We start from the raw sequence: 23,397 nt of genomic DNA on the forward strand, positions 1-23,397 counted from the left end.
TGCCTCCAAATCAAACAGTTCGTTCATCTTTCTCTATTGATAGGTACTTTCTATAACTTTAATAGTGGTTTTCATACAGTATGCGTTATATAATATCGGTTATTATTACTTGACGATTATTGTGCTCTTGGAGAAAAAATATTCCGTTCCGCTCTTATTGATTTTCATCTTTTTTCCTTTGTAGCGAGAATGGTTTAGACATATTGTACAAATTATGGGAATACTCGTAAGAAAACAGAAGGAAAGAACTCACTAGCTTAGACTAAAACTTAGGCAAAAACAAGTAACAATGCAAAATTATCTAGGATCTATTTTAGATTATACATATATAAAGAGTATATAGCCCTTGTGCTAATGGGTATTCCGTTTTGGAGGCTCTTGAAAATGCTCAGATTGGCGGATATTAAATGTATGTATACGATTATATCTGGCTAACAAAGTTGCATTTGGAAGCCAAAACTAAGCCAGCAGAAAGACGGTTAAATTTAAGTTTAACATTATATTGAAGCAATGGACATACATATATGTATAAATATATGGAGATATTTAAATTACATTTCTAATACGAAAATATTTTACTAAACTGCATGTCGCGGGCTCTTGGCTAAGATGCAAATACATATCGCTTACATAAACTAAGATCTTGTACTAGGTCTATTTTCACAATTATTTGTAAGTTTTCTATTTCCATGTGGAGCGCCTCCCAGAAGACTTGCGACGGCAAAATTAGATGTGGTTGTGTCGATACGATAACTGAAAACTGGTATCCAAATCAGACTATAGTTACGGTTGGGCTTGTCATCTTGTTGCTGTTGTACAACGGCTGATAATGGGCACTCGATCCGCTCTTAACACTCTGACAGCCATTGGGGTAGCGCATCTTGACCACGTTCGCATTTTGGGCCAACGAGGATGTTGATGAGGAGGACGACGTTGATGAGGAGCACAGCGATCCGGTTGATGACTTTTTAAGCAGCGGCAGTGCCTCACCGATTAGCGTAATCCTCACCGGCTTGGAGGCGTTGCCATGGCTCGTGGGCGTGACCGTTGGCGTGGGCATGGTCGGAATGGTATCCCAACCGATGGAGGAGCGTCGTGGGGCATCGGGAAATGCGGCCGCCAGCTGCTGATTGTAGTTGGTCAGCGTGGTGGAGATGATGGTGTGCCGGCGGGTCTGGCTGATAGCTGGACAGGATTTATCCGGCTGCTGCTGCTTCTGCTGCTGCTCATGCTGGTTGTGGTTGCTCTGGTGATGGCGGATTATCGTGGTGGCTGCCAGCGTGGAATCGTGCAAGTGGAGCATCGGAAAGTGCGTGGTATAACTGGTATATTCGGGCTTACTTCTGCGGACAGAGAGATGGGGATTAGTGGGTTGTTCTAGGATGTTTGTTTACTTTCTAGAGAGGAACCATTAGCTTTGTCCATGCCATAAAAGATTAGTAATGTGGAGAAGATGGGCAGGATACCTATTTAAACTGTTTTTAATTTTTTTTAAATTATGAAATCATTTTGATTTTAATATTTTTATATTTCGAAATCTCTGTACTTGTAGCAATAGAGTTTTGATTTGGAATTAGTAGAAAGATAAAGGTATTTTTTATTAATTAAAGCTAAGGCGTTTAAGAATGCTGCAAATTGGAATTTTAAATATGTTCCAGACTGCGTTGGTATAAACTAAAAAAAAATCCCATTTAAGGGGAACAACTGTGCTCATTGGCTAAGAATGCTTATGATTCATGACTCATCTGAATCATCGAGGTTGTATATACATATATTTTTCTTTCGACCCATCCCATCTTCTCGACGTGTTGTGGGTTTATTTTTTAGTTTGCATTACCTTGGGACTCTATTTAATTGCCGCATGCAATTAAAACGTTTCACAAACAGTGTTAAATTTTCAGTGACAAATTAGTAACGTTCTTAAAGCTTAGCTTAGTAACTCGAATATCTTAGATAGTTTAAAGCTTAGTTAGGTATCAGTTGATGGTAGTTAGTAAATGCTTTTGGGCATTGGGTTAGTTTCTCAAGTGCACGAATTACAATTATCTATACAGTTGTAGCTTAGGTGTAGTATACATATAAGATTGATGGCACAGAGCACAATGATGGCTAGGATGAAATCACAAAATAGTACCTGTTGCTCCCCAAATTGTAGTCTAAATAGCGTTCGGTTAGTGTAGAAAGAGTTATTTGTTTGAGTGTATGTGTATGCAAATTCCATGGGAGCATTGCGAGTGGGGAAGAAAGAAAATTTTCAGATGGGTTAAACGGGGCGAGATCTGGTCTATTGTTAGTTAGATTCGAAAAATGGTAATTCCGCCTCCTGTTGCTGCAGCCACAGTCGATGTTGCAGATCTGCAGACTTGCAGCTTTCAGCTGCAGCTACTGCAGAATCAGCCCTAATTAGACTGCTCCAATTGCAATTTGCTGCCATTAACGTCAAGAGCCGCAAAAAGTGGCCAACTGATTTGCATGCCAGCGGAGCGTGAAGCCCGCCGAAACCGATTCCAGCAGTAAGTTGCAACGAGCTACTAGCAACTTGCAACACCAACTGACCAGCGGCAACAACACGCAAAAAATCAAATTAAATTAAGTTAAGCTCATAAATAGTAACGAAATTGAATTAAAAATTTATTAATTTATTAAAAGAAAATGTAATTTTACTGGATATCAAATAAAGGACCTTTTTCTGTGGTCGTTAAACATTTGTAGTTTCTATTTCTTATATTTTTCGCAATAAGACTAGAATTAAGACCAAACTGATGGAGTTGTAGTAAAGCTTGTTAAATATTATTTTCCTATATTTATTTAAGCAAATGTAAACAACTTTTTTCCAAGTGCATTTGCCACACTAACGAGCAGCAACAGGCGGCAGCGTTTTGTATTAGTTTTGTTAGTTTTGCGGCCGCGCAGCTGCGGTTGATGAAAAGCCCCCAAAGAATTACAAGTATTACACAAAATTACCGAAACACAGCAAAATGCAGTAACAAAATAATAGGAAAACAAGTAAATAATGTATATGTGGCCGAAGTCGAGAAGAAACATGAAAGTTTGCCTACCTGGACAAACCCTCCGCACCAATGGCAAGTGGTCGTGTCTGTGAAAGTGGAATCGGAATTGAAATTGAAATTGTAATTGCAATTGACGATAGCTTTCGGTTAGTCAATGTTGTGCAAACACATATGATCAGAGAGATATATATGTATCTAACGTATGTATATAGATGGACTTACCCGCTCCGTTTGGGTGGCCATGCTGATGAGCTCCTTGCCCTGATCCCCGCCAGATGCAGTTCCATTCGCCGCCGACTTCTGCCTCTTCTCGGCCTCCAGTTGCTCGATGAGATCTCGCTGCAGGCGAATGGTGCGATCACGATCGTCCACTTGACCCTGGAGGAGCACGGGGATTGGACAGCAGGGTAGGAGGTAAGGAGGTAAGAGCAGAGATCAGTAAATGTCAGTTCACTCTTGTGGAGCGAGCCATGAAAGGTCACTAGTGGTTATAAATATATCTAAGCCAGAGAGTGTGAAAATCATATCTACATATATATGCAGGTTGCTATCTTGGCTTAGTTTTTGCTTTTTAAGACTGTCATGCTTTGATTATTGTAAATAAGAGCTTCTTTCTTCGCTTTACTTAGAAGCCAATTGGTTTTTCTCAATCAAAGCATATACTTGAACTAAACAGCTAGAAACAATGTATATTTTGGAGTGTAAATATGGATATGTACTATTCAAAGGGCAGCTTAAATCTTTAAACGAATTTAAAGACTTTTTTCTGCTCCTTTGAAGCTAAGAAGAGATATCTGTTCATTTATAGGGTTTTTGCATGATCTGTGTTCTGTGTCAAGTCAAAGTGCAATATCAACACGAAACTATGACTGTATTTATATAAAAGGTATATATGTTGTATTTAAAGATAGATGTACAAAAAGCATGGGTATAGTATACGCATGATTGGATATATTACATGCTACATGGAGTAAGATGCCATGTATCTAATAAACATTAAAGAACAACAGCGAGATAGTAAAATGCGATAGAAAAGTCTTGTCCTGCTTCGAATCGAATCGATTTGAGACCCAGTTTTAGTTTTCTCCCGGCTTAACGAGCAAACGAAATGCAAAAAACGTGCAAATACCTGAAGGTAAACCACCTGTCTACGTAGATCCGATAGCTCCTGGAGCGGATCCTCCGTCGTGGACGAGGTCAAACTGGCCAGATCGATGTCATTCAGCTGCTTGCTATCCAATCCGCAGGCGGCGAACAGCTGAACGTTGTCGTTCTCGAAGGGATTGAGCGTTTCCGTCTGGGAAAAGAGGTAATGAAAACCAGTAGGTTACTTTCCACTCATCACTACTCCACAGACTTCCACAGAGATTGCCTTGGGCACAACCAAATGGAGTCAGCGACGTACCCGCTTCAAATCAAAATCTGGCTCCTTTTGGGCCTGGCAGTGCAAGTGAATGGTGAGTGTGGATGGTGATAGTGATGGGTGTGCCATGGAAAAGTGTAGTTTAAAGGAAAATTTATGAATGTACCCAAGAAAGAGTTTGTGTATAAGAACTAAAAGTTGTTATATATATCTACATAAACTTAGGAAAGATTGAATGTTATAAAAAAGGTGGTGACTTACTGAAGAGATGTTTAGAGGGTTTAATCACTTTGAAAAGGAAATCATAAACTCATGCTTATTATAAACACTGGCCTTATTTTTCGTATTAATGTTGAGTTAATTTTTTGTTTCTCCCCATTTGCTTATTTACTCATCATTACCTCCTGGAGTATTCGCCGCAGTCGAAGCAGCTGCTTCTTGAACTGCAGCACATCCTGGATCATGGCATTGCGGAAGGACTTGTCATACAACATTAGATCGTCCGACGAGCTGTGCAGCTCTCCCCCGCACCGCTGCGTGGATGTTCCGGATGCAGTGGCTCCACCAGCACCACCTCCACCTCCTGCTCCGCCACCCAAGCCCAGATGCTGCTGCTGCAGGTGACGCTGACGGGGCAGACTGGCCGTGGATCCCGACGAGGTCCTGGAGTTGGCCGTGCTTCTCTTTCTGGCCGCCGCCGCCGCTGCCGAAGCTCCGCCGCTGTGGGAGGATCTCAGGCTGTTATCCGAATCGTTGCCGGCGAGTTGCTGGTCCTGCAGACGGGAGCGGTTCAGCAATCTGGTGGCGCGCGCAGGCAGTTGGGCGCTGCAAAAGAAAATAACATTTTAATTATTAATCAATTGAACAGAAAATACCATAGTAATTAATATATAAATAGAAGTATCCAAGAGTATGCCTGTGATATGTTTCGTGGGCCTGCGGCGCACTGCTGGCCATGAAGGTGGCATAGTGGTAGTGGAGGTGTCGCTGCTTGATGGCCATGGGTGAGCTGGTCCGCTGCTGGCTGCCCAGGAATCGGTTCTCCGACGTCTTCAGATCCGTGCGCACTCTTCGCACTCCACTGGGCGAGGACTTGTCCGCCTCCGACATCCTCCAAGCTGACAAATCGAATATCTTTGGACTCCTGCCTGCGATTCTATTGCCCCATGTTGTTGCTCTGCGGGAATGACACAATCGCGACATGCGCAGACCACCAACAGCTGTGTGGAGACTTTGTAGAGCAGAGCCCCGTACACTGGCCAAAAGCGGGTTATAGTTTGATATATAAAATATTTAAATACTGAGATACTGGGTATTTGTGTGCTTCTTTACATACTTGACTGTTTAAATTGCCCTAAATAATTTGGAGACCAGTATTCCTAACTATAGTAGTTAAATGCAAATAGTACAAATTCGAATTTATTCAGGTTGCTTCTAAATGCTTGAACTTTGTTGGCAAGTGTAACCTCTGTCTGGGGGGTGAGTTTTGCCATTATTTAGTTAGCTTCAATTAACGCGCTCGCAATGAAAGTGAAATGCCATTGATTAGGGCCTGGCCAAGAGTAATGCTCGGCCCGCCGGTTGTCAATTGGCCATTAAGATGGGTTAGTGGGGGCAGGGAATGGATGGTAGGGGGTCAGGTGGCGAAGTAACCTGCACGACATGAATGCTGGAAATAAATCCACAGATGCCTTTCTGACTGCCTTTCAGCTGGTGAAAGTCAACTGTTGCGTGTTGCAGACACCCAAAAAAATGCAGATGAAAAAGGGGGAAAAAGGGGCAGCTCTTACACATGCGCAGTTTCAAACTTCAAATTTCACGGCATAATTTAAACAAACTGTTGAAAACGGTAACAGAAAGCCAAACAAAAGGGAAAAATCATTCAAAATTAGTTAGCTCATTCGATTATTCACGCTTGTAAGCGAAGGTTAATGACTAATGGATTCGGATTTTGATTCGGGGTCCACTGCCTTAATACCCGCAATTAAAACGATATATTCAGTTGGTGGGCTGCATTACGACAGTGAAATTAATACGAGCATACCACGGAATTTGTAAGACTTTTCTCTGCAGTAGCTGAATTATTCGAGTTCACGTAGCTAACCAAAGAGCCAAGTGTAATTGGCTCTCAGGGAACTGGCACGGCGCAATTTGAATATTTTGAATCAGCGAACTTTGTTTATGGCCGCATTAAGATGATCGCGAATCGCACGAAATGGACTGTGAACAATTTTCAGCTCATCTGGAGCGGCGATGAAAGTACGAGTTCATCTTCTTTTGTTCCGGGTTCCCCTTCTATTTTCTAGTGGGCTTGTCGGCATTTTCATAAAGGTTCTCAGCACTTTTTTATTTTTATTAAAACCAAATTCCCCGCTGCGATGGTTTCGATTGCATCCGGCAAGAAAGATTGGACAAGCTGATACAAATTTATTCGCTGGGTATTAGTTAAATTTATTTAATCTTTATAGCTTGAAAAAGATAAACTATTAATTAAATAATGAGTCTATATTAATAAATATAACTTTTAAGGCCAATAGCTGTTGTAAGCTAATAAACAGTTTGGGTAAATTTGCAACACAAATCCAGCCGAAGCCAAAAGTTCACTCGTGTGTTTCCAAACAAAAAGCAATTAAAGTGTACATTATGTCCAAATCATAAAACACAAAATACACTTTCCAAAAACCCACACACAACCGCCAAAGTTGGCTAAATTCCACATGTTTTGTGAGTTTCGCACGCCAACTTTATGCGGTTTTTGTACCATGAATATGAATACGAATATGAATGCAGCAATGAGGTCTGAAGAGATTCACCGAAATCAAAACAATACGAGTACTTTGCACAACTCAATTCCAATTCAGCGAAACTCCACTGGCGGCACTGCCGGATATTTCGAACTCCAAGCGAAAAACAAAACAAAACAAAGCGATTGTCAGACGACAAAATGCCTGTCATTGCAACAAGTGCAGCAAATGGAGTTATATGTGTGTCCATATAAGGAAGTATTGCCAGGGAAGCAGAAAAGAGGGAGTCTAACGATATATAGACCATTAATTATGTGATTCATTGGGAGATATTGCCAATACGGACATATCTAATCACAGGTAGTGTGGTTGGTAAATACATCAATTGGGTTAACATTTACAGCACAAAGTTATAAAATGTAAGATAATTATATAGCATTTACTACCTCGAATAGCGCTTAACTATATGTTGAAGTAACCCGCTTACCTCGAAATTTGGAAATAAGATCTTGATAGCATTTCGACTACTGCTTAATAACATTACGTGATGAACATTTGAGCACATAATTCTCATTTCTGGCGATAAGGTCTGCCACAAAACGGAGCAGTGAACCCCTGAAAATAGCCCCGTGGCTACGCACCTGCTTTTCAGCTACCTTTCTACACATTTAGTACAAATGTGCCTCATTTGTGGCTGCACACGCGCCACTGCCAACGGCAACTGTCGCTAACTTGGCTAACTTGGCTGGCTGCAACAGTTAACAGTCGACATCCAACAATGACAAGTAACCATAATCATAATCATAGAGCGATCCACGGAGCTGAGGCGTTGACATTCACTACTCGAACTTCACTTCCAGCACAACGGTACTTATCAATTTGTGCGGCAAAACGTCATTTGTCATAGAGTCGCAGACCTTTTGGAGCTGCACATAGATAGTATACTATGGTATGGTATTGTATGGTATGGTACCCATCCTTATATACGTACACACACATAGGAAGGGGAAGTGGAAATGGAAAGGCAGCTTCATTAGAGGTCCGAGGAGGAGGGGGCGCGAGCTGCAAGCCACGCAAGTAATGGTAATGGCCATAAAAAATAAAGAAATAACCAACATTCTCACACGACCGCCTCTGATGAGAATCCGGTGTGTATCTGCCCATGCGCAGGGTTCTCTGTTCCTCGTTCCTCCTCCTCCACGCAGAGAAATACTAGATCTTGGTCAGGAGATTAACGCTCAAGATCAGTTAATGGGTTCGAAATGGACAGCTTGTCTGGATTCCAAAGCTAGTCCATGCATACCTATAAAGCTCAATACTACTGATTGAATTGATTCTAAGGCCAATATTTTTGGCTAATGATTTTTTAAGTATATGAAGCATCTGTTTTCCAAGAAATGAAATATCTTTCAAGCTATGAAATTGAATGCATTATCTAGAAGATTCTTTGCATAACAATTATAGTTCTCTTTTTCTCAGTGTGTGAGCCGGGGATGATGATCAACGATGGTTAAGATGGGGATATGGGCAGAGTGTGTGTCTGGGAGTGGGGAATTTGGAGTTGGGGAGCACTTTCGAGGCAGACAGGTAGATGGGAAGGTAGGCTGGAGCAGCAGCAGTTATCTGTATCTGTATTTGCACTCGATGGTTTGGTATGTCCGTAGTTTGTGTGGCAAACATTCTGTTGAATTATGCATGGCGATGGCGATGGCGATGTGATGCGATGCCATGGAGATGGAGATGGGAACCCGTACTCGTATCCGTAACCAAAACCTGAACGCGTCGCAAATGCAACTGAACTTGAAGTGGCTGGAAAGCCATAAAAGGGGGCCACCTCGACCCCCGAAACCCCGCAGTATGCACTCTCTTGTTTTTTCTTTATGTGCCTGATATCTGTAATTGTTACGTTTATGGCATCAAATTCCAAAAGATTTTCCAAACGCTGCCTGCATTTGCATGTGACACACTTTTTAGCCCATTGTGTTGAGCCTACCTCTTCCCTCGACTTTTTGTTTTAGCCCTCTTTTTTTTTTTTTGCCCTGGGTTGCATATCGAATTACGCAAAGCTAAGAGCGGAAATCATCACCCACTTTGGCTACCACTTGGCTAAGGTTTCTGGGCATTCGGTAGCTTCTGTCTGCCTTTGTTAGCCCTGCCAGATTCGTAATGCCGCATTGTACTACAGTTCTCAGCGACAGTTGAAATTCAGTAACTGAAACCAGCATACTCTATACATATTGATATTGTTATCTTCAAAATAGAACGATAGATAAGTAGTAATTGTAAAAAAATCAACGAAAGGTAGGTTATACTTCAGACCAACTTTTTTATGACTAGGAAATCTGAAGACTACCTTTTCTTAAGGTCATGATAGGGAAGCTCCACCGTACTCTCTTCTACTTACTTGAATCTGCGGGTCTAGGCCAAATGCCAAAAGTATCCCAGGCAAAACGCTCGTTTCATTGACACTTGTGCCCGCGGCGTGTCTTTTGTTATGAATGCTGGTTGTTTTCGCTGGCGTCGGCGTTGGACCGCCTATATGTATCTGTATCTGAAGCTGAATCTGTATCTGTATCCGAGTCTGAGGCTGTGGATGGGTAGGCAGTATGTGGATCTGTGGCATGGAAGAGGCAACAGTGCGTATCACTGGAGGCGACGACTGCCTGCGGTCACTGGCTCTTGCTTTTGGTTATAATAGCTTAGCTTTTTTTTTGTGTTTTTGGTTTTGTTTCGGTTATTAACAACGCAATTAAATGGGTCTACGCAATAACTCCCACGCGCTTTTCAAACAACGACTCTTGCACAATTTACCCATTTACAATTGCCTTTATTGGCAGCGCGCTTCAAACCGATATTGCTGATGGAATGATATTGGATTACGAATATAATTTATTATTTCGCACAGCTGGCCGCACAGTACTCAGAAACCGCACCGAACCGCACGCTTTGAGATCTTGTTTAATACTGGAGCCGAAATCGAAGTTGGAGCCACAGCTCGAGTGCCAATGGAGTGGTATTGTATGGCAATGGAACGCGACAGTGGGCGACAAAGCGGTTTCATGGCAGCAGAAGTACTGGAGATCCGTAAAGGGAAATAACTCAAGGGGTTATAAAAAACCTCAAATAAGAGTTTCCTCAACTTAAGTATTTACAACCTAAAGATAAACCCCTCTCTCTCTCTAAAATGTGAAAAATCATTCCAAAGTTACTTGGGATCATAATAAAAATAAAAATAATAATAAATCAATAAATTAATCAGAACTTCTTACTAACTCCAATAATCAATAACATTTCTGTTACAAGCCCCACTGTAATTGGTTGCTGTTGTTACCAATGTTCCGTTTTCCCACCGTTCCCGCCAGCAACAACAGCACCAGCAACATCAGCAGGCAACACCAGCAACATCGCCGCCTGCACGAGCAACATGTACGGCGAGCAGTGGTAAGAATGTTGCTGGTGGGCCGAAAGAGTTGGCCATGTGGGCATGGGTATGGGCCGCTTTTGTTAGCGTTCTTAGAGTGTGTGGCACAGCCGTTAGACGAGGTTAACTGAATGAAAAATGGAGAAAGAAAGGAAGGCAGAGCCACAGCGACAGCAACAGCAACATCAGCAGCCATAATATTTATGCGCCCGGAATCTTTAGATTGGGGATCACAATGGGGCTCTTGTTGCATCCGCGTGAGCGGGCTAACTGAGAGGCAATAATAACTCAGATTGAGTGGGCTTATTCAGCACTTTTCAATGTGGGAAAGGGGAGAGGAAACGATGAAGGTAATGACTCATGCAACGGCCAAGCAGGTAAGTCAGTCTCAAGGTTAATCCACAAGTGCGGTTTTGCATGTGACTGGTGCTTTTATCTGAAAGTATCTGCAAGTATTTGCAGCTGGCTACTTCGAAATTGGCCTTCTAATGTCGGCTGGAGACTGAAGTAAAAGGAAAGCCAATGTCCCGACGCAGGCGCATCTATTGGATCCATCGAGTGACAGGTTAAACCGCAACAACACATTTAGCCATGGCCAGCGGCGTTTTGCAGTTATTTGGCTGTTGGCTGCGAAACAGGTTCACATACTATACACACACACACACAAACATATTTTGTCTTTTAGGCAGACAATTGATTTTTCCTAGCAATAAAGTTTTTCCCAACTTTTGGTTAGAGCCAGAAAACGACTCCATCGATGTGGATGTCGTGCCGTTGCCGGTTGTTGTTGCTGGTGTTGCTGGCTGATGTTGCTGTTGCGACTGTTGCGCTGGTTCGTTGCCATGACAAAAGAATGCGGCACTCGCCATCAAGTCTCCGGCCAAAGTCAAAATGTTATCTTAACTACGACCACGATTTGGCCAGAAAGCCAAGACCCAGACTGGAGCTCCCATAGACGGAGACGGGAACCCGGCCACACGGCGAACAACAAGTTAACAATCGCTGTTTGTACTAAAAATAGCTGATTCTTTTAGCTTTCTATTAAATCTTAGACATTGACATATAGTATCAACCATTATCATTTGTGATTATTGAAATACTGATACTGATACATCTGAAGATAAAAGTTGTGGCTGATATAAAAAAGGTTTTGCATAACTTTAACTAGTTAATGCTTCATATAAATAAGTACTGGAAACTTGTCTGTATTGGCACTTCTAGCAATATAAATGATAAGCCTAAAAGAATACCTACTCAATAAATGTAATATTTTTTCCAGTGCAGTGAAATGGGAAGGTGGTGATGGGGGCAGGCATAGACAATTGGAAATGCCAAGTGCCGTTGCCGTTTGGTCGCGTCTTTGGCTTTGGCTTCGCCCAGAATGCACAAGGCCCACAAAGAGTTGCAGTTGTATTTGCTGCAGTTGCTGGCTGCAGCATTTTGGGCCATAAACATGCCCCAATGGATAGCCCCTTCTCTTTCTGGTAGCCGGCGCTAAAAAACACGGCAATTGGGACCGACAACGGAACCTGCAATGGGAACGTTGGATGGATGGATGGAACCAATGCACCAATGGAGCAGCGTAACCTTTGGCAACTTCGGCAAACATAAGGGCGAACCTGTGAGTGCCAACCTGTCCTTTCCCACTGATCACCGATGTCTGTCTAATTTTGGGCTAATTTCAATTTCCATTTCGTTTTCCATTTACCCTTAAAATACAAGTGGGCACTGCCGCAGGGGGATGGGGGAAAAGGGCGTGCCATGCCAAAGCTGTGAGCTGGCCAAAGTAAATTGCATTTGATTAACCCCAGAGCGCCCTTTTTGGCAAACAGAAACGAGTAAACAAAGAGGCAAACACGTGGAATTTGCTGGCTGTTTGTTTTGGTGGCTAAATCAACGGTTGAATATTTCTGAATGTGCATGGTAATGGTAAGTCGCTTTAACACTCAGGTGGAGCAGGTGAATAAATAGCACTAATATTTTGGGTAGGAAAAAGAAATTATTCTCAACTCTGTAGAAAGTTTCTGTTTAAAAAATCTCTTCTTTTTGACGTAAAAATTCAGATAAGCAAAATTTTAAACTATTTTTAAGATTTCTTTAAACTTTGAGTTAAGTTATATATTAGCCTTTCTAGGGCTAACTTGAGTAATCACTTACCGGCCGGCGGAAATTTGTCGGGCAGCCAAAAAAAGAGAGAGGAAACCTGCGCTAAAAAAGGGGAGAGGCTGCTGATTGATTTGCAGCTCCTCGAGTGAAATTGGGTTGCAGTGGGGAAAAGTGCCGGGAAATGCACTTAATAATATTCCAACAGTCGCTGGCCGTCTGCCAACTGAAAAGCTAATAAAACCAAATCAAAGGCAATTCAAAGCGTTACCGCCAGCGCATTTCCAACCCCATGCAGCCAATTCAATTAGCTTTGGATAGGTGGGGGGAATTAAAATTATTCCAAAATAGTAAAATGCTTTTAACAGATACAAGATACATTCAGGGAGGCAGGAGTGGTTTCTGAGAGCGTAAAACCGCACTTTCAGGTCAATTTGTAGTTCAGATGCCGAGTTACGAGAGGTCATCAATATTTGAAATGAACTTTTGATACATTTCTGGGAGTTCATCACTTAAAGTTTGCTTACTCCTTGGCTAATCGAGTGATGTGAGTTGCCTATATCCGATATATACCAATTCTATATATTAAACTAAAGATAAAACTCACCTAATCCTCTCCCTTGGTCCACCGCGCTGCCTCCTGCCTCGCAGCAAAGTATTGAGCTCCTTCATCACATCACTGCCCCTGCGCTCCAACTCAGATAGAAGTTCCGCCTCGGTCTCCGCCTGCATGGGATCCACATCCTGACCACCACCTATCTTGTGAAGATCCGAACCACTGCGACTGCGACCCGTAGAACTGGCCATGTGATCGATGGAGTCGACACTGCTGTTCATGTCGAAGTCCATCATCAGGTCATCGGAGCAAATGGACTCGCATGGTGATAGAGTATCCAAGGATTCGGCTCGATCCATAACTGCCTTGCGCACCGCAGCCGGTGTCCTCAAACTCAACTCGATGGCCTGCTGCAGAGCGGTACGAGCCTTGGACTGACTCTTCAACGATCTGAGGGATCCTGTTTGGGTGTGGGTAAGGGTTTCCATCAATGTGGGCGTATCGGTGGCCACCTCGTGGGCTTCGCTGTTGCACAGCAGCGCCGGCTGATCAGCGATCTCATCGTCTATGAGATTTCCGCAATCCGAACCCAGAGAAAGGGAGTGGGATGCATGAGTGGGTGTGCCGGGTGAAATGGGACTTCGCCCACCTGGCGGATCCAGATCCAGTTCGAGAACCGGCGAAATATCATCCAAGTCGATGTCATCGATGTCCTTCTGCTGACGCTCCTCATTGAGCTTGTGCTTCTGCAACTTGCCACCCGCCTCCTCGGAATCCTCGGTGCTGCTGACCAAACTATCCGTGGGCGAAGTCTCATCATCCAACTGGAGGCAACTGCTACTGGCCAAAGCCAGTTCGGCAAACTTGGATTCGTTGAGAGCATTGTTGAAGGAGCGGGGACGCGAGGTGCCTGCCTCCCGATTGTCCACCAAGTGGAGATTGAGCAGGGACTCCTGGCCCACTTTGGGCGGAGTTTCCGTCATTGAAGCTGGTGAGGATTGGAGGTTATACAAAAATAAAGCCAAGATGCAAACGAAATACTTACAGATTGTGCTGAACTGCATGTCAGTGTGGATCAGACTGATCTCATCCAGACCCAAGGACATGTCCTCCTCCTTGTCATTATCACGCGCATTTTCCGGAGCCTGGGTGTCACTACTGATGCTCATGCTCATGCTGCTGCAATCGTGGGCGGCCAGAGATTCACCCGCCTGGTGACGCCAAGTGGAGGCCACTGAGGATTGGCTCTGATGTTTGGCACTCTTTTCGGAGGTGGACGAATCCAAGTAGAGCTTCTCTTCATCCACACTCTCGCTCTCATCGGAGCCGCTTGTCTTGGGTTTTTCCGAATCCGGATCCTGCTGATCCTGGCAACCCGGAGTCTCCGCCTGACGTCGCTCGTAAGTCTCCCGACTCAACACCGTATTGGATCGCACCAAGCCCAGTAATGGCAATGGAATACTCTGACTGCCATCAGTGGGTAACTTGGGTAGTGCCAGCGGTTCCACAAAGGAGTTAGACTCACTGGAAGGCGGATCATCGGCATCGCGCACCTCGAACGTGTGCCGTCCACTCATCACCATCTTGAGGTTCCTGGGCCTGCTTCGACTTCTCTTGGAACCCACCGAGCTGCCCGAACTGCTGTCCAATGCCATGTCCATGCTGGCTATTCCCGAGTCTGCGCTAATCTCCCTGCTGCCGGAGAATCCGCGTCGCGTTGAGTTATTCGTCAGCTGCTTCACGCTCTTCTGGTCAAGATGACGCGACTGCGGTTGGACATGCACCGAGGTCAGGGGATGTTGCCTGGAACTGGTGGATATGTCCTTGGCCCTGGCACCTGTCGAATGGGCGGGCACGGGTGACTGCACACTGCTGCTGGGCGTGGTTGGTGTGGTGGCTGTCAAGCTGATGGCCACCGGGTACTCCGGCCTGGGCAGGCTCACTGTCTGCAGGGTGAACTTGGCGTAGCTGGCTGGAGTGGGTCGCGGTGTGGGGCGAACTCTGGAAAAGTGTACAAATGAGGTTTAATATAAGCTTGTATTTAATATTAATTTTATACGTAGCCTTTAATAATTGTTTTCCATTCCAGTTGGAACTATATTCAATCCTAATCGACTATGGATACTCACATGACATTGGCATGCATGCTGGCCAGGTTGTTGTAGTTATATCTCGGCTGCATGGCTTTCGATCCCGTTCCCATACCCGATCCGTATCCGGAACCCGACGTTTCATCCGCGATCTCGCCAAAGAACTGACGCCGCTGGTACTCGATGGTGGTGTTCTGATTCAGGTTGAACGTCAGCGTCTTGGGCTGGGCTATTTTGGGCTCCCCATCGCCGGATCGTCCGGCATGTGCGCTCTTGGAGCGGCGTTTCACTGCGGGAAAATCGTAGGGAGTTTCGTTTGTTACTATATGATTATATGATTGGAGGCAAAGTGGGAAAATTTCTATTTATACCCGTTATTCGTGGAGTAAAAGTAATAGGTAGCCAATAGTCGAGGAACTCTACTTTAGCGATCTCTCCAGTTTTTCTTTTTAATTTTATTATTTCTTTGCAAATTTTTATATCAATAAAACATATTGGAGAACTCTCTCCTTCGCACTCCAACTAGCTGAGGTATCTGATAGTCGGGAAACTCGACTATAGCATTCTCTCTTATTTTATTTTATTTTATTTTTGCAACCAGCAGGTAGATACTCACAATTGCTCACCAGCACCGGACCATTTTCCGCTCCACGTCCATTATTATTATTATTGTTGTTGTTGTTGATGTTGTTCTGTGCATTGGCCATCGATTCCGATTCGGAATCCTCACTGGGCGCAGTGAAGCCCGCAGAAGAGGGGCGTGGCGCCGCCCCACGATAACCGAAACGTCCGCCGGCCGCACCTGTCGCCAAAGTGCCAGCTTTCTGGACAGCGGCGGCGCCTACTTTCTCAAAGTGAACGGGCACAGCTGCAGGAGAAGAGAAGGAGAGGAAAGGAGACGATTCCGATGAATTGTTGGCATGTCAACCCATTGTTAAATTGGCCAAATTGTCGCCAAATTAAAAAGCCATAATGCTTGGTCGCCCTCTTTTTTTGCCATTTTACAGGGTCTTATTTCTACCAATTAAAGAAAGCAAAAGCTGTTTTATGAAATAAGGGTGGTGTTTTCAACCACCTGGTTAGTGAACCTTGCAATTATTATTACCAAGAAAACTGCGCAAATCCACCCACCTGCATTTCCGTTGTCATCCTTTGTGTCGGCGGTGCGAGTTGCGCTTTTGTCGCCGCCTTCCAGGAGTTTCTTGAACTTCTTGGGCGTCCCATTGAGCTTCTTGCGGAAACCAAAGGACATGGCGGTGCCTTTGGTGTGCACCGTCTGATTCTGTTCCATCGCCTCCGTGGGATTGCCATTACCATTTCCGTTGCCATTGTGGTGGCGGCGACCCGACTTGCTGCCCTGCTTCTTGCTCTCCGCCTGTCCCTGTAAAAATGGGTGGGAAAGTGGGGGGAAAGCGGTTAGGAAAAGCGATTAGGATGAAAGCGAAACACATTTGCAATTCGGGTCAGCACAGATGAGAGGCCCGAGGAAACAATGGAGCCTCGAGGACTTCCCCAACAACAGACAGCACACAAAAGGATACACAGCTATTAGCTAACTACATGAGTCACTCGCTTCTACGAACAATAACTATCTGCGAGATACTTTTCATGGAATCATGATAACCATCAATATGGTAGCCTATATACGAGATGTGTTTGTAGGGTTTGCTTCTAGGAAGACGAGAATTTGCGTAGGATGCTACAGTGTACTACTATATAAAGTAGTATTTATGATAAGCTCGGTTGCACTTGCAATCATTTTTTATGCCACCTAGATATTATTTTTTGATTGTAATGGAATATGTACAACTAAGTATCTCAGAACACATTTAGTTGAACAATTGTAGGAGCATAACTATGAACAATGTAGTCATACGAAAACATGAACGAACTTTAAGCAGATATATTATACAAGACAAAGAACTATCTGTGAGATATTTTTGCGATGTAGGTGTTGTTCTAAAAGCCATATCTATGCACAATTTATCTATAAAAAATGGAATCTTTAAAGAAGGAATCTTTTATTGCGGTACCATGATAACTGCCTCGACTTCCGCGTCGTTGGCTGCGTCCTCCTCGACTGATGATTGCTGAAGGTCCTGCTCTAGGAGCGCTTCCTTATCATCGATGCTCGGCTCTTTGTAGTCACAATGTGGCTCCTGCTGCTGATCCGAATTTTCCGCGCTCGGCTCGGCGACTCCCTCGTTGAGCTGCTGTGATGTGAGTTTTCCTAGTGATACGACGACGACGGGATTGTCGCATTCATCCATTTTGCGGTTTGTCGGCGAAGGAACTCGCTTCTCCGGCGAGCCTCCGTCCGTTTGCTGCGCCCCCGGGGAGTCGTCTTGATCCTGGTACAGAGAAGGTCCACTCTAGGATGCACCAGTTCGGCAATGCTCATGACACACGGCCGCCACACGGCGCACAAATTACGCCATTTATAATTGCACTTGGCTCAACTACACACAAAAACACAAATACACAGATACACAGCGAGTGCCTGCCAGTGGTACACCCACACGGGGGTCCTTGAAAATCCTCACGGATTGCTGGAAAAATCTTTTGCAGATTGCTCGCACTTTTCAACGCCTCACGTTATGCAAACGTTTTTCGCACTTGCATACCACCTTTCTATTTGCAATTGTCTTTCCGATTTTGTTGTTAGTTTTGGTGTTATTTTTAATAGTTTTGCTTGAGTTTTTTTTTTCAGCTGCGGCAGAGTGGCGACGATTTTTCACTTGCGAAAGCACGGCAAACGGAAAATTGAATGGCGAGCTGAAAATTCTCACGGAGCACTTGGGTTTCCCTGTGTTCTTGTGGTGGGTCTGGTCGTTATGCTCTTTTCAGCTTGACCACAGAGGGAGAGTGTGGAAAATAGACAGAGAGTTTGCGAGAGTTTCCCAGTGTTTGCTCATGCGCAGAACGAGGAAAAACAAGTGGCTGTTGTGGAGTTAATGGTCGAAAATCGGGGGTGGCTTACTGTGGCGCCACCTAGCGGCGGACATGGTGCTTAGTCGGGAATTAAACCATTTTTTTTCTTGCAAATGTAGATAATGTAAGTTATCAGTTTGTTATTAAACTAGGTGAGGAATTATGAAATCCGTTTGAGATTTGTTAGAAAAATGTATGATTTCTTTAAGCTCAAAATTTGAATTCTTTAAGTTATGTAACTTGTTGTATGAATGCATTAGAATTGGAAATGCCTAATACTTTTATTACAAATATTTTATTATATCGATGCAGCTAATGTATACCTTCTAAAGCATGTTCCTAAGTATTTAAATTAAATACTATAAATTCTTAACTTATCTTATTGTTTCATGTACATATATAAGTGGTGGGTAGGCTTGGTTTTCCTTACTTGTATATGTACATTTAGCGAATCATGTAAAATGCAGGTGTAATCAGCCCCCTGAGACATTAGCCAAGTAGAATAAAATTTGGTTAAGGTCAACTGCTGATGGGAACGAAGGGATAAAGTGCTTCGCTTAAGTATGAAAGATGATATGTGGCAAGGGGGCCATTTCTGACAGCCACATCCTCCCCTCTCACCTACTCGCTTGTTTATGCAAAATTACCTTGTAATAAGCCTTGGGAGAAAAGGAATATGAATATGTAAGCCAAAAATGCGAAGGGAAGCGCGGTGGTAAGTGTTTCGAGCAAGTGAATCAAGGCCTTGGGTGGTTAGGCTAAATTTGCTCATTACATTCAGTTTTATGTAATGCTCTGAACTCCATATAATTGAGTTTCTTACATGTCCCGAAGTGACAGCATGTTTAGACAGAAAATAGGTGGGTAAAGTTAGAAACTAAGCAGGAACTATAGTTCTTCTACATTTCTGAATATTTTCTGTACAATACTATTTACTATATAAAGGAGTTTTGATTTGGTTATGTTTACTAATATGTATATAACATCCCACAGCAGTTCCATTTCACTTTTTTCCTAGAAACAATGACTATGGAGACTCACAATTGTCTGGCAGAAGAATAGATTGTTGACCCACAATCGGTGGCATCACACATTTTCGCCACACTCAACTTTGCCGCCCAGAACACGCAACTTATTGATAGTCCATCGCCCGAAGACTCAAGTGAGTTGTAAACATTTATCAATATTACTCACCACCGCCGCCAGCCAGCCGTTGTTCTCCACGGGTAATTGAGGTTCTGGCCTGATTCTGGCCTGATTCAGGATGTGGTTGCTCGTGGTGATGGAGGTGGAGGATGCATGCTCCTCGATGACCTGCAGCAGTTCGTGCAGCAGGAATTCCTGGCAAGTGGAGTACTCCGGTTCGCTGGCTGATGTCACCGGTTCCGCTGGGGCAATGGCGGCATCATTGTAAAGGGACTCGATGTGCAACACGGCCTGCTCCTTCGCCAGTTGCTGCTCCGGCTGCCTTCGCCGACTTATAGTGTAATAAAAGGGTTCCTCCTCCACCTCCTCCAACTGGGAGGATGGCCCGGCTGCAATGTATTCATTACTCCCTGTCAACCGTTGCCAGATTTTGTGTGCCTGGGCCAAGTCTTCGTGGGACACTGCGATTGTCAATACAGATTGATGATGCTGCTCTGCGTCTGGGGATTCAAGTTCGTGGAGCGGAGCCGACTGCCGGGAAACACACTTGCCCATGGCATCTTCTGTGGCCTGGTGCTCCTTTTGCTACGCGAAAGTCCCACTTCTCCTTCAACTGCAAAGAAAAAGTAGCAACAAAATATTACCAAAATGCGTCTGCGATTTGGGGCTTCTCAATTCGTAATAACTTCTGTCATTTCCTTATCAAACTGACATTTGAATAATGTAAGACAATAGGTCTTCTTTAAATGGGTCAAGGATTCAAGTAAAATGGCAATCAAATCAATAGAAACCCTTTGTGTTTTTGGAACCTTCAATAAGGAAAATATAAAAAATATTTATATTTTTGAATGAATGTACAATTATTTTTTTTTCCAAAATTTATCTTTGACCATAACGTTAAGTTATTATAGACACCTTTTCTTTCTGACTTAAATTTAATAAACACCTTTTCTTTCTGACTACAATTTGTATTTCAAATGACACTAGCGTCATTAAAATGAATACAAATTAGTTAATTAATAGCTTGTAAATATATTTGGCTTATTTTCCTAGTTAAAACAGCGTGAAACTAAAATAAAAGACTTGGCTATTTTTCCACGTAGCAATGAGTTCATGAGAAGATTCAAATGAGTGGGTGGGTCATAAGATTCGCCCCGCAAGGCATATTGATATGCTGTGAGCTTGTCTGACTTGCGGTTGGCGTGCTGGTAATGATACACCTGTACCGCCAAACCACCAAACACCCCTCTCTCTCCCCACCCCCCTTCAAAACCCAGTAACAAACCGGAGCGCCGAACACCAAGCCCCTTGGGCCAGTCCATTGCCATTGCATTATGCCGCGCTGCACGTTTTTTATTAAATTTTATTAGAGTGCCGCCGCACATGCACGGAACACGGAACACGGACGAGCAGGAACGGACCGACCCCAGGATGCGGATACGGACCCAAACTTCTTTCATGCCACCGAATGCACTGTGCGAATTGGGGGAAGTTAAGCAGAGAGGAAAGGCACACATACATACATACATACGTATTCACGCAAATGCAGGCAGCCTTTGGGAAAACTGAAGACCTGAAGACCTGGCCTGCAAGCAGCATTCTCATCCACACACCCTCTCTTCCCTGGTTAACATCACTGCGAATCCTCTGCCTCATGTTTATCCTGCTCCTCATCCTGGAGCCAGTGCTTCCTCCGTTGCTTTATGGCGTATTTGCCGCATAACAAAATTTACACCCACCGGGAGCCGTCGACGCGTCGGTGCACTCAATGGGGCTGCCCTTTGTGCCGCTTGGTCCCTCGCACCGGATCCAGTCATATCCACTAGGTCGCCGGCTTCGCCACTCGATAACAGCATTTCTTCCATAATGAATTTAAGCGGGAAATGCATTTTGGCCAATGCCATTTGAGTGACAGGACTTATTCGGTAGGTAAATATGTATGTATATTTCACGTGCCAATGGACTTTAGTTTTATGGATTGCTCGTAAAGGTAGTTCTTTCAAAAATAAAATCCATGAACCAAACAATCATCATCGTCACGTGTCCCTGGATAAACATAAAGTGCCATGCTTTTCTGGACGCTGAATGCGTAATTGGTTTAGCCAAGCAATGGACAACTTAAGGTTTAGTTTTTACTTAAGCAGAATTTGAAGCCCCTATAATACTAAGAACTTTTACTTAACTTTAATAAACTTGAAGTTTGCTAACTAACCTTAAGTACAACTATTAACTCTCCTTTTAGAAGGGTATTCCAACTGCTGTGTTCTACATCATTTTTACTCGATCCAGCTGTGCTTATGCCTGCTTATGTCGTTTGGCTTACTTACATTTGCCACGGCTTTGTGCTGCATAAATTTTCAGTGCCACGCCCCCCCAGCACACAAAGCACCCATCAGCCGCCCACTGAAAGCAACGTGGCTCTTTTGTGCTAACTGCCAACTTTTATTTGCTGCCTTTTCACATAATGAGGCAATTTTGCAGTTTGTTTTGCGCGAGTTTTCACTTGTTACTCTTCCATTTAATAAGCCAACGGCAAAGGCAAAGTAGCAAAGGTAGTGCCAAAGGAAAAGCAAAAGGAAAATCAGGTGCTGTACACGCGTTGTAACTGTTTCGGTTTCGGTTTTGGCCCTAATGCAACATTTTGTATGCGCGAGGGATAAATCCCGGCAAGATCCCCGATATTGGACGCATATGCAAATGGCTGCAGCGCAGGTAATTATGCGCATAAATAACTCCGATTGTTGGCCAAATACACTGCAGTGTGAGACCTCAAGTAATGCCCAAGATTGGCCAAGTGCGCCTAGTGGGGCGGTGTTCATTGTGCTTTCCCATCTGGGGTCGCAAGGATATCCTGCGGATGTGCCATCGGTTGCCCACCTCCTCCTCCCGCAGCAGCTCATGCATAAGCATAACCATTGCCCACTTCCAATCGATGTGGCATGCAACAGCTGCTCGCTTACAACACTTCGGTTCGCAATGGTCCATGCATTTTAATTGTGCAGCCCGGCAACAAAAAAATGTCGAGTGGAATGGGTGCGCCACAAGAACGCGGATAACCAACTCCTTGGTGGGGATTAAGCTACGGCTTTACTTTTAAAATGCATTTTTTAGTTGCTTTCAAAACTATCAACTAGAGAAAGTGTACCTTAAAAATGTATAACATTTAATGCAATAGGAAGTATTAAAAACAGAAATATTCAACTAACAGCGCATATAGCAATCCCTCATCTCCCATTTAATTATTATTATTATGCCGCAGCTTCTGCTTAACATTTGCCGCCAGAGGACACTGAAAGAATTAAACTATTTACATTCGCCAAATGTCCTTTGTTTGCGGCTCCTTTAAGCCCAATTTGTGCGAGTGTGTAAGAACTTGGACTGGTATGCCACCACATGCGTTGGTAATATGGAGAAAGGGGAGGAGGAAAGGCGAGTGGAGCTTCTAGCCAGTTAGTTGGGATGACGGGGCCAAAGTTTTGTGCCATGATTAAAACGAAACCTCGCCAAAGTTGCCACCGCTGACAATTTTAATGCAAACAAAAACTTGCTTCTCTCTTTTCTTGTGGAACGCTGACAGCGGCAAACAAGAAGGAGTAGAAGAAGGCCAACTTATTTTTGCATGCAACGCTTTTTGTGTGCCAGCCATTTCGAACCGCCAAGCCACGCCCCTCCTGTCGTACCGCCCCCTTTTCCACGCCATTAATGCAAATTGACGCGGATACAAGTCGCTACAGGTGCCAGATCCGTTCAGGTAGTTCGTCCTTTCGTCCTGTCGTCCTGTCGCTCTGTTGGCCTCCTGGTCTCCGGAAAACTTCTGGCAATTCACGCGGACATTTGCGGCTTTTCTGCCGCCGAAAGCAATTGCATTTTGGTAATTGAACAAGTCAACGCTTAATTACAACGCACTACAGTAAAACACCATAACTGTCTGCGGCATTGAAGGCAAAATCCAGCCAGAACATTTTCATCCAAACAGCGAAAGGCGAAATAATTTCCATTTGAAATGCGCAAAAATGAGCAATTTTCATTCAA

General features: G+C 44.0%; 1 protein-coding gene across 10 annotated transcripts; it reads right to left on the minus strand.

Moving 5' to 3' along the window:
• Nucleotides 1-22: 22 nt before the first annotated feature.
• On the minus strand, nt 23-19,950 carry LOC6533533. Of its 10 annotated transcripts, XM_015194624.3 has the most exons (13): nt 19,414-19,949; nt 16,420-16,669; nt 15,905-16,156; nt 15,328-15,577; nt 14,244-15,199; nt 13,250-14,186; nt 4,776-5,199; nt 4,141-4,308; nt 3,234-3,389; nt 3,060-3,097; nt 2,135-2,156; nt 1,838-1,846; nt 1,146-1,343 (listed from the first exon to the last, which is right to left on the minus strand). In XM_015194624.3, exons 1-13 carry the CDS (start codon nt 19,918-19,920, stop codon nt 1,338-1,340), a joined length of 3,975 nt encoding a protein of 1,324 aa, XP_015050110.1. In that variant the 5' UTR covers nt 19,921-19,949; the 3' UTR covers nt 1,146-1,337. The 10 variants fall into 10 exon arrangements, with proteins under 10 accessions (XP_015050112.1, XP_039230441.1, XP_015050117.1 ...); XM_015194629.3 differs by lacking the exon at nt 1,838-1,846; XM_015194626.2 differs by lacking the exons at nt 1,838-1,846; nt 2,135-2,156 and having other exon boundaries at nt 23-1,343; nt 19,414-19,944.
• Nucleotides 19,951-23,397: the final 3,447 nt, after the last annotated feature.

The sequence above is a fragment of the Drosophila yakuba genome, chromosome 3L (genome assembly GCF_016746365.2).
Source record: "Drosophila yakuba strain Tai18E2 chromosome 3L, Prin_Dyak_Tai18E2_2.1, whole genome shotgun sequence".
NCBI lineage: Eukaryota > Metazoa > Arthropoda > Insecta > Diptera > Drosophilidae > Drosophila > Drosophila yakuba.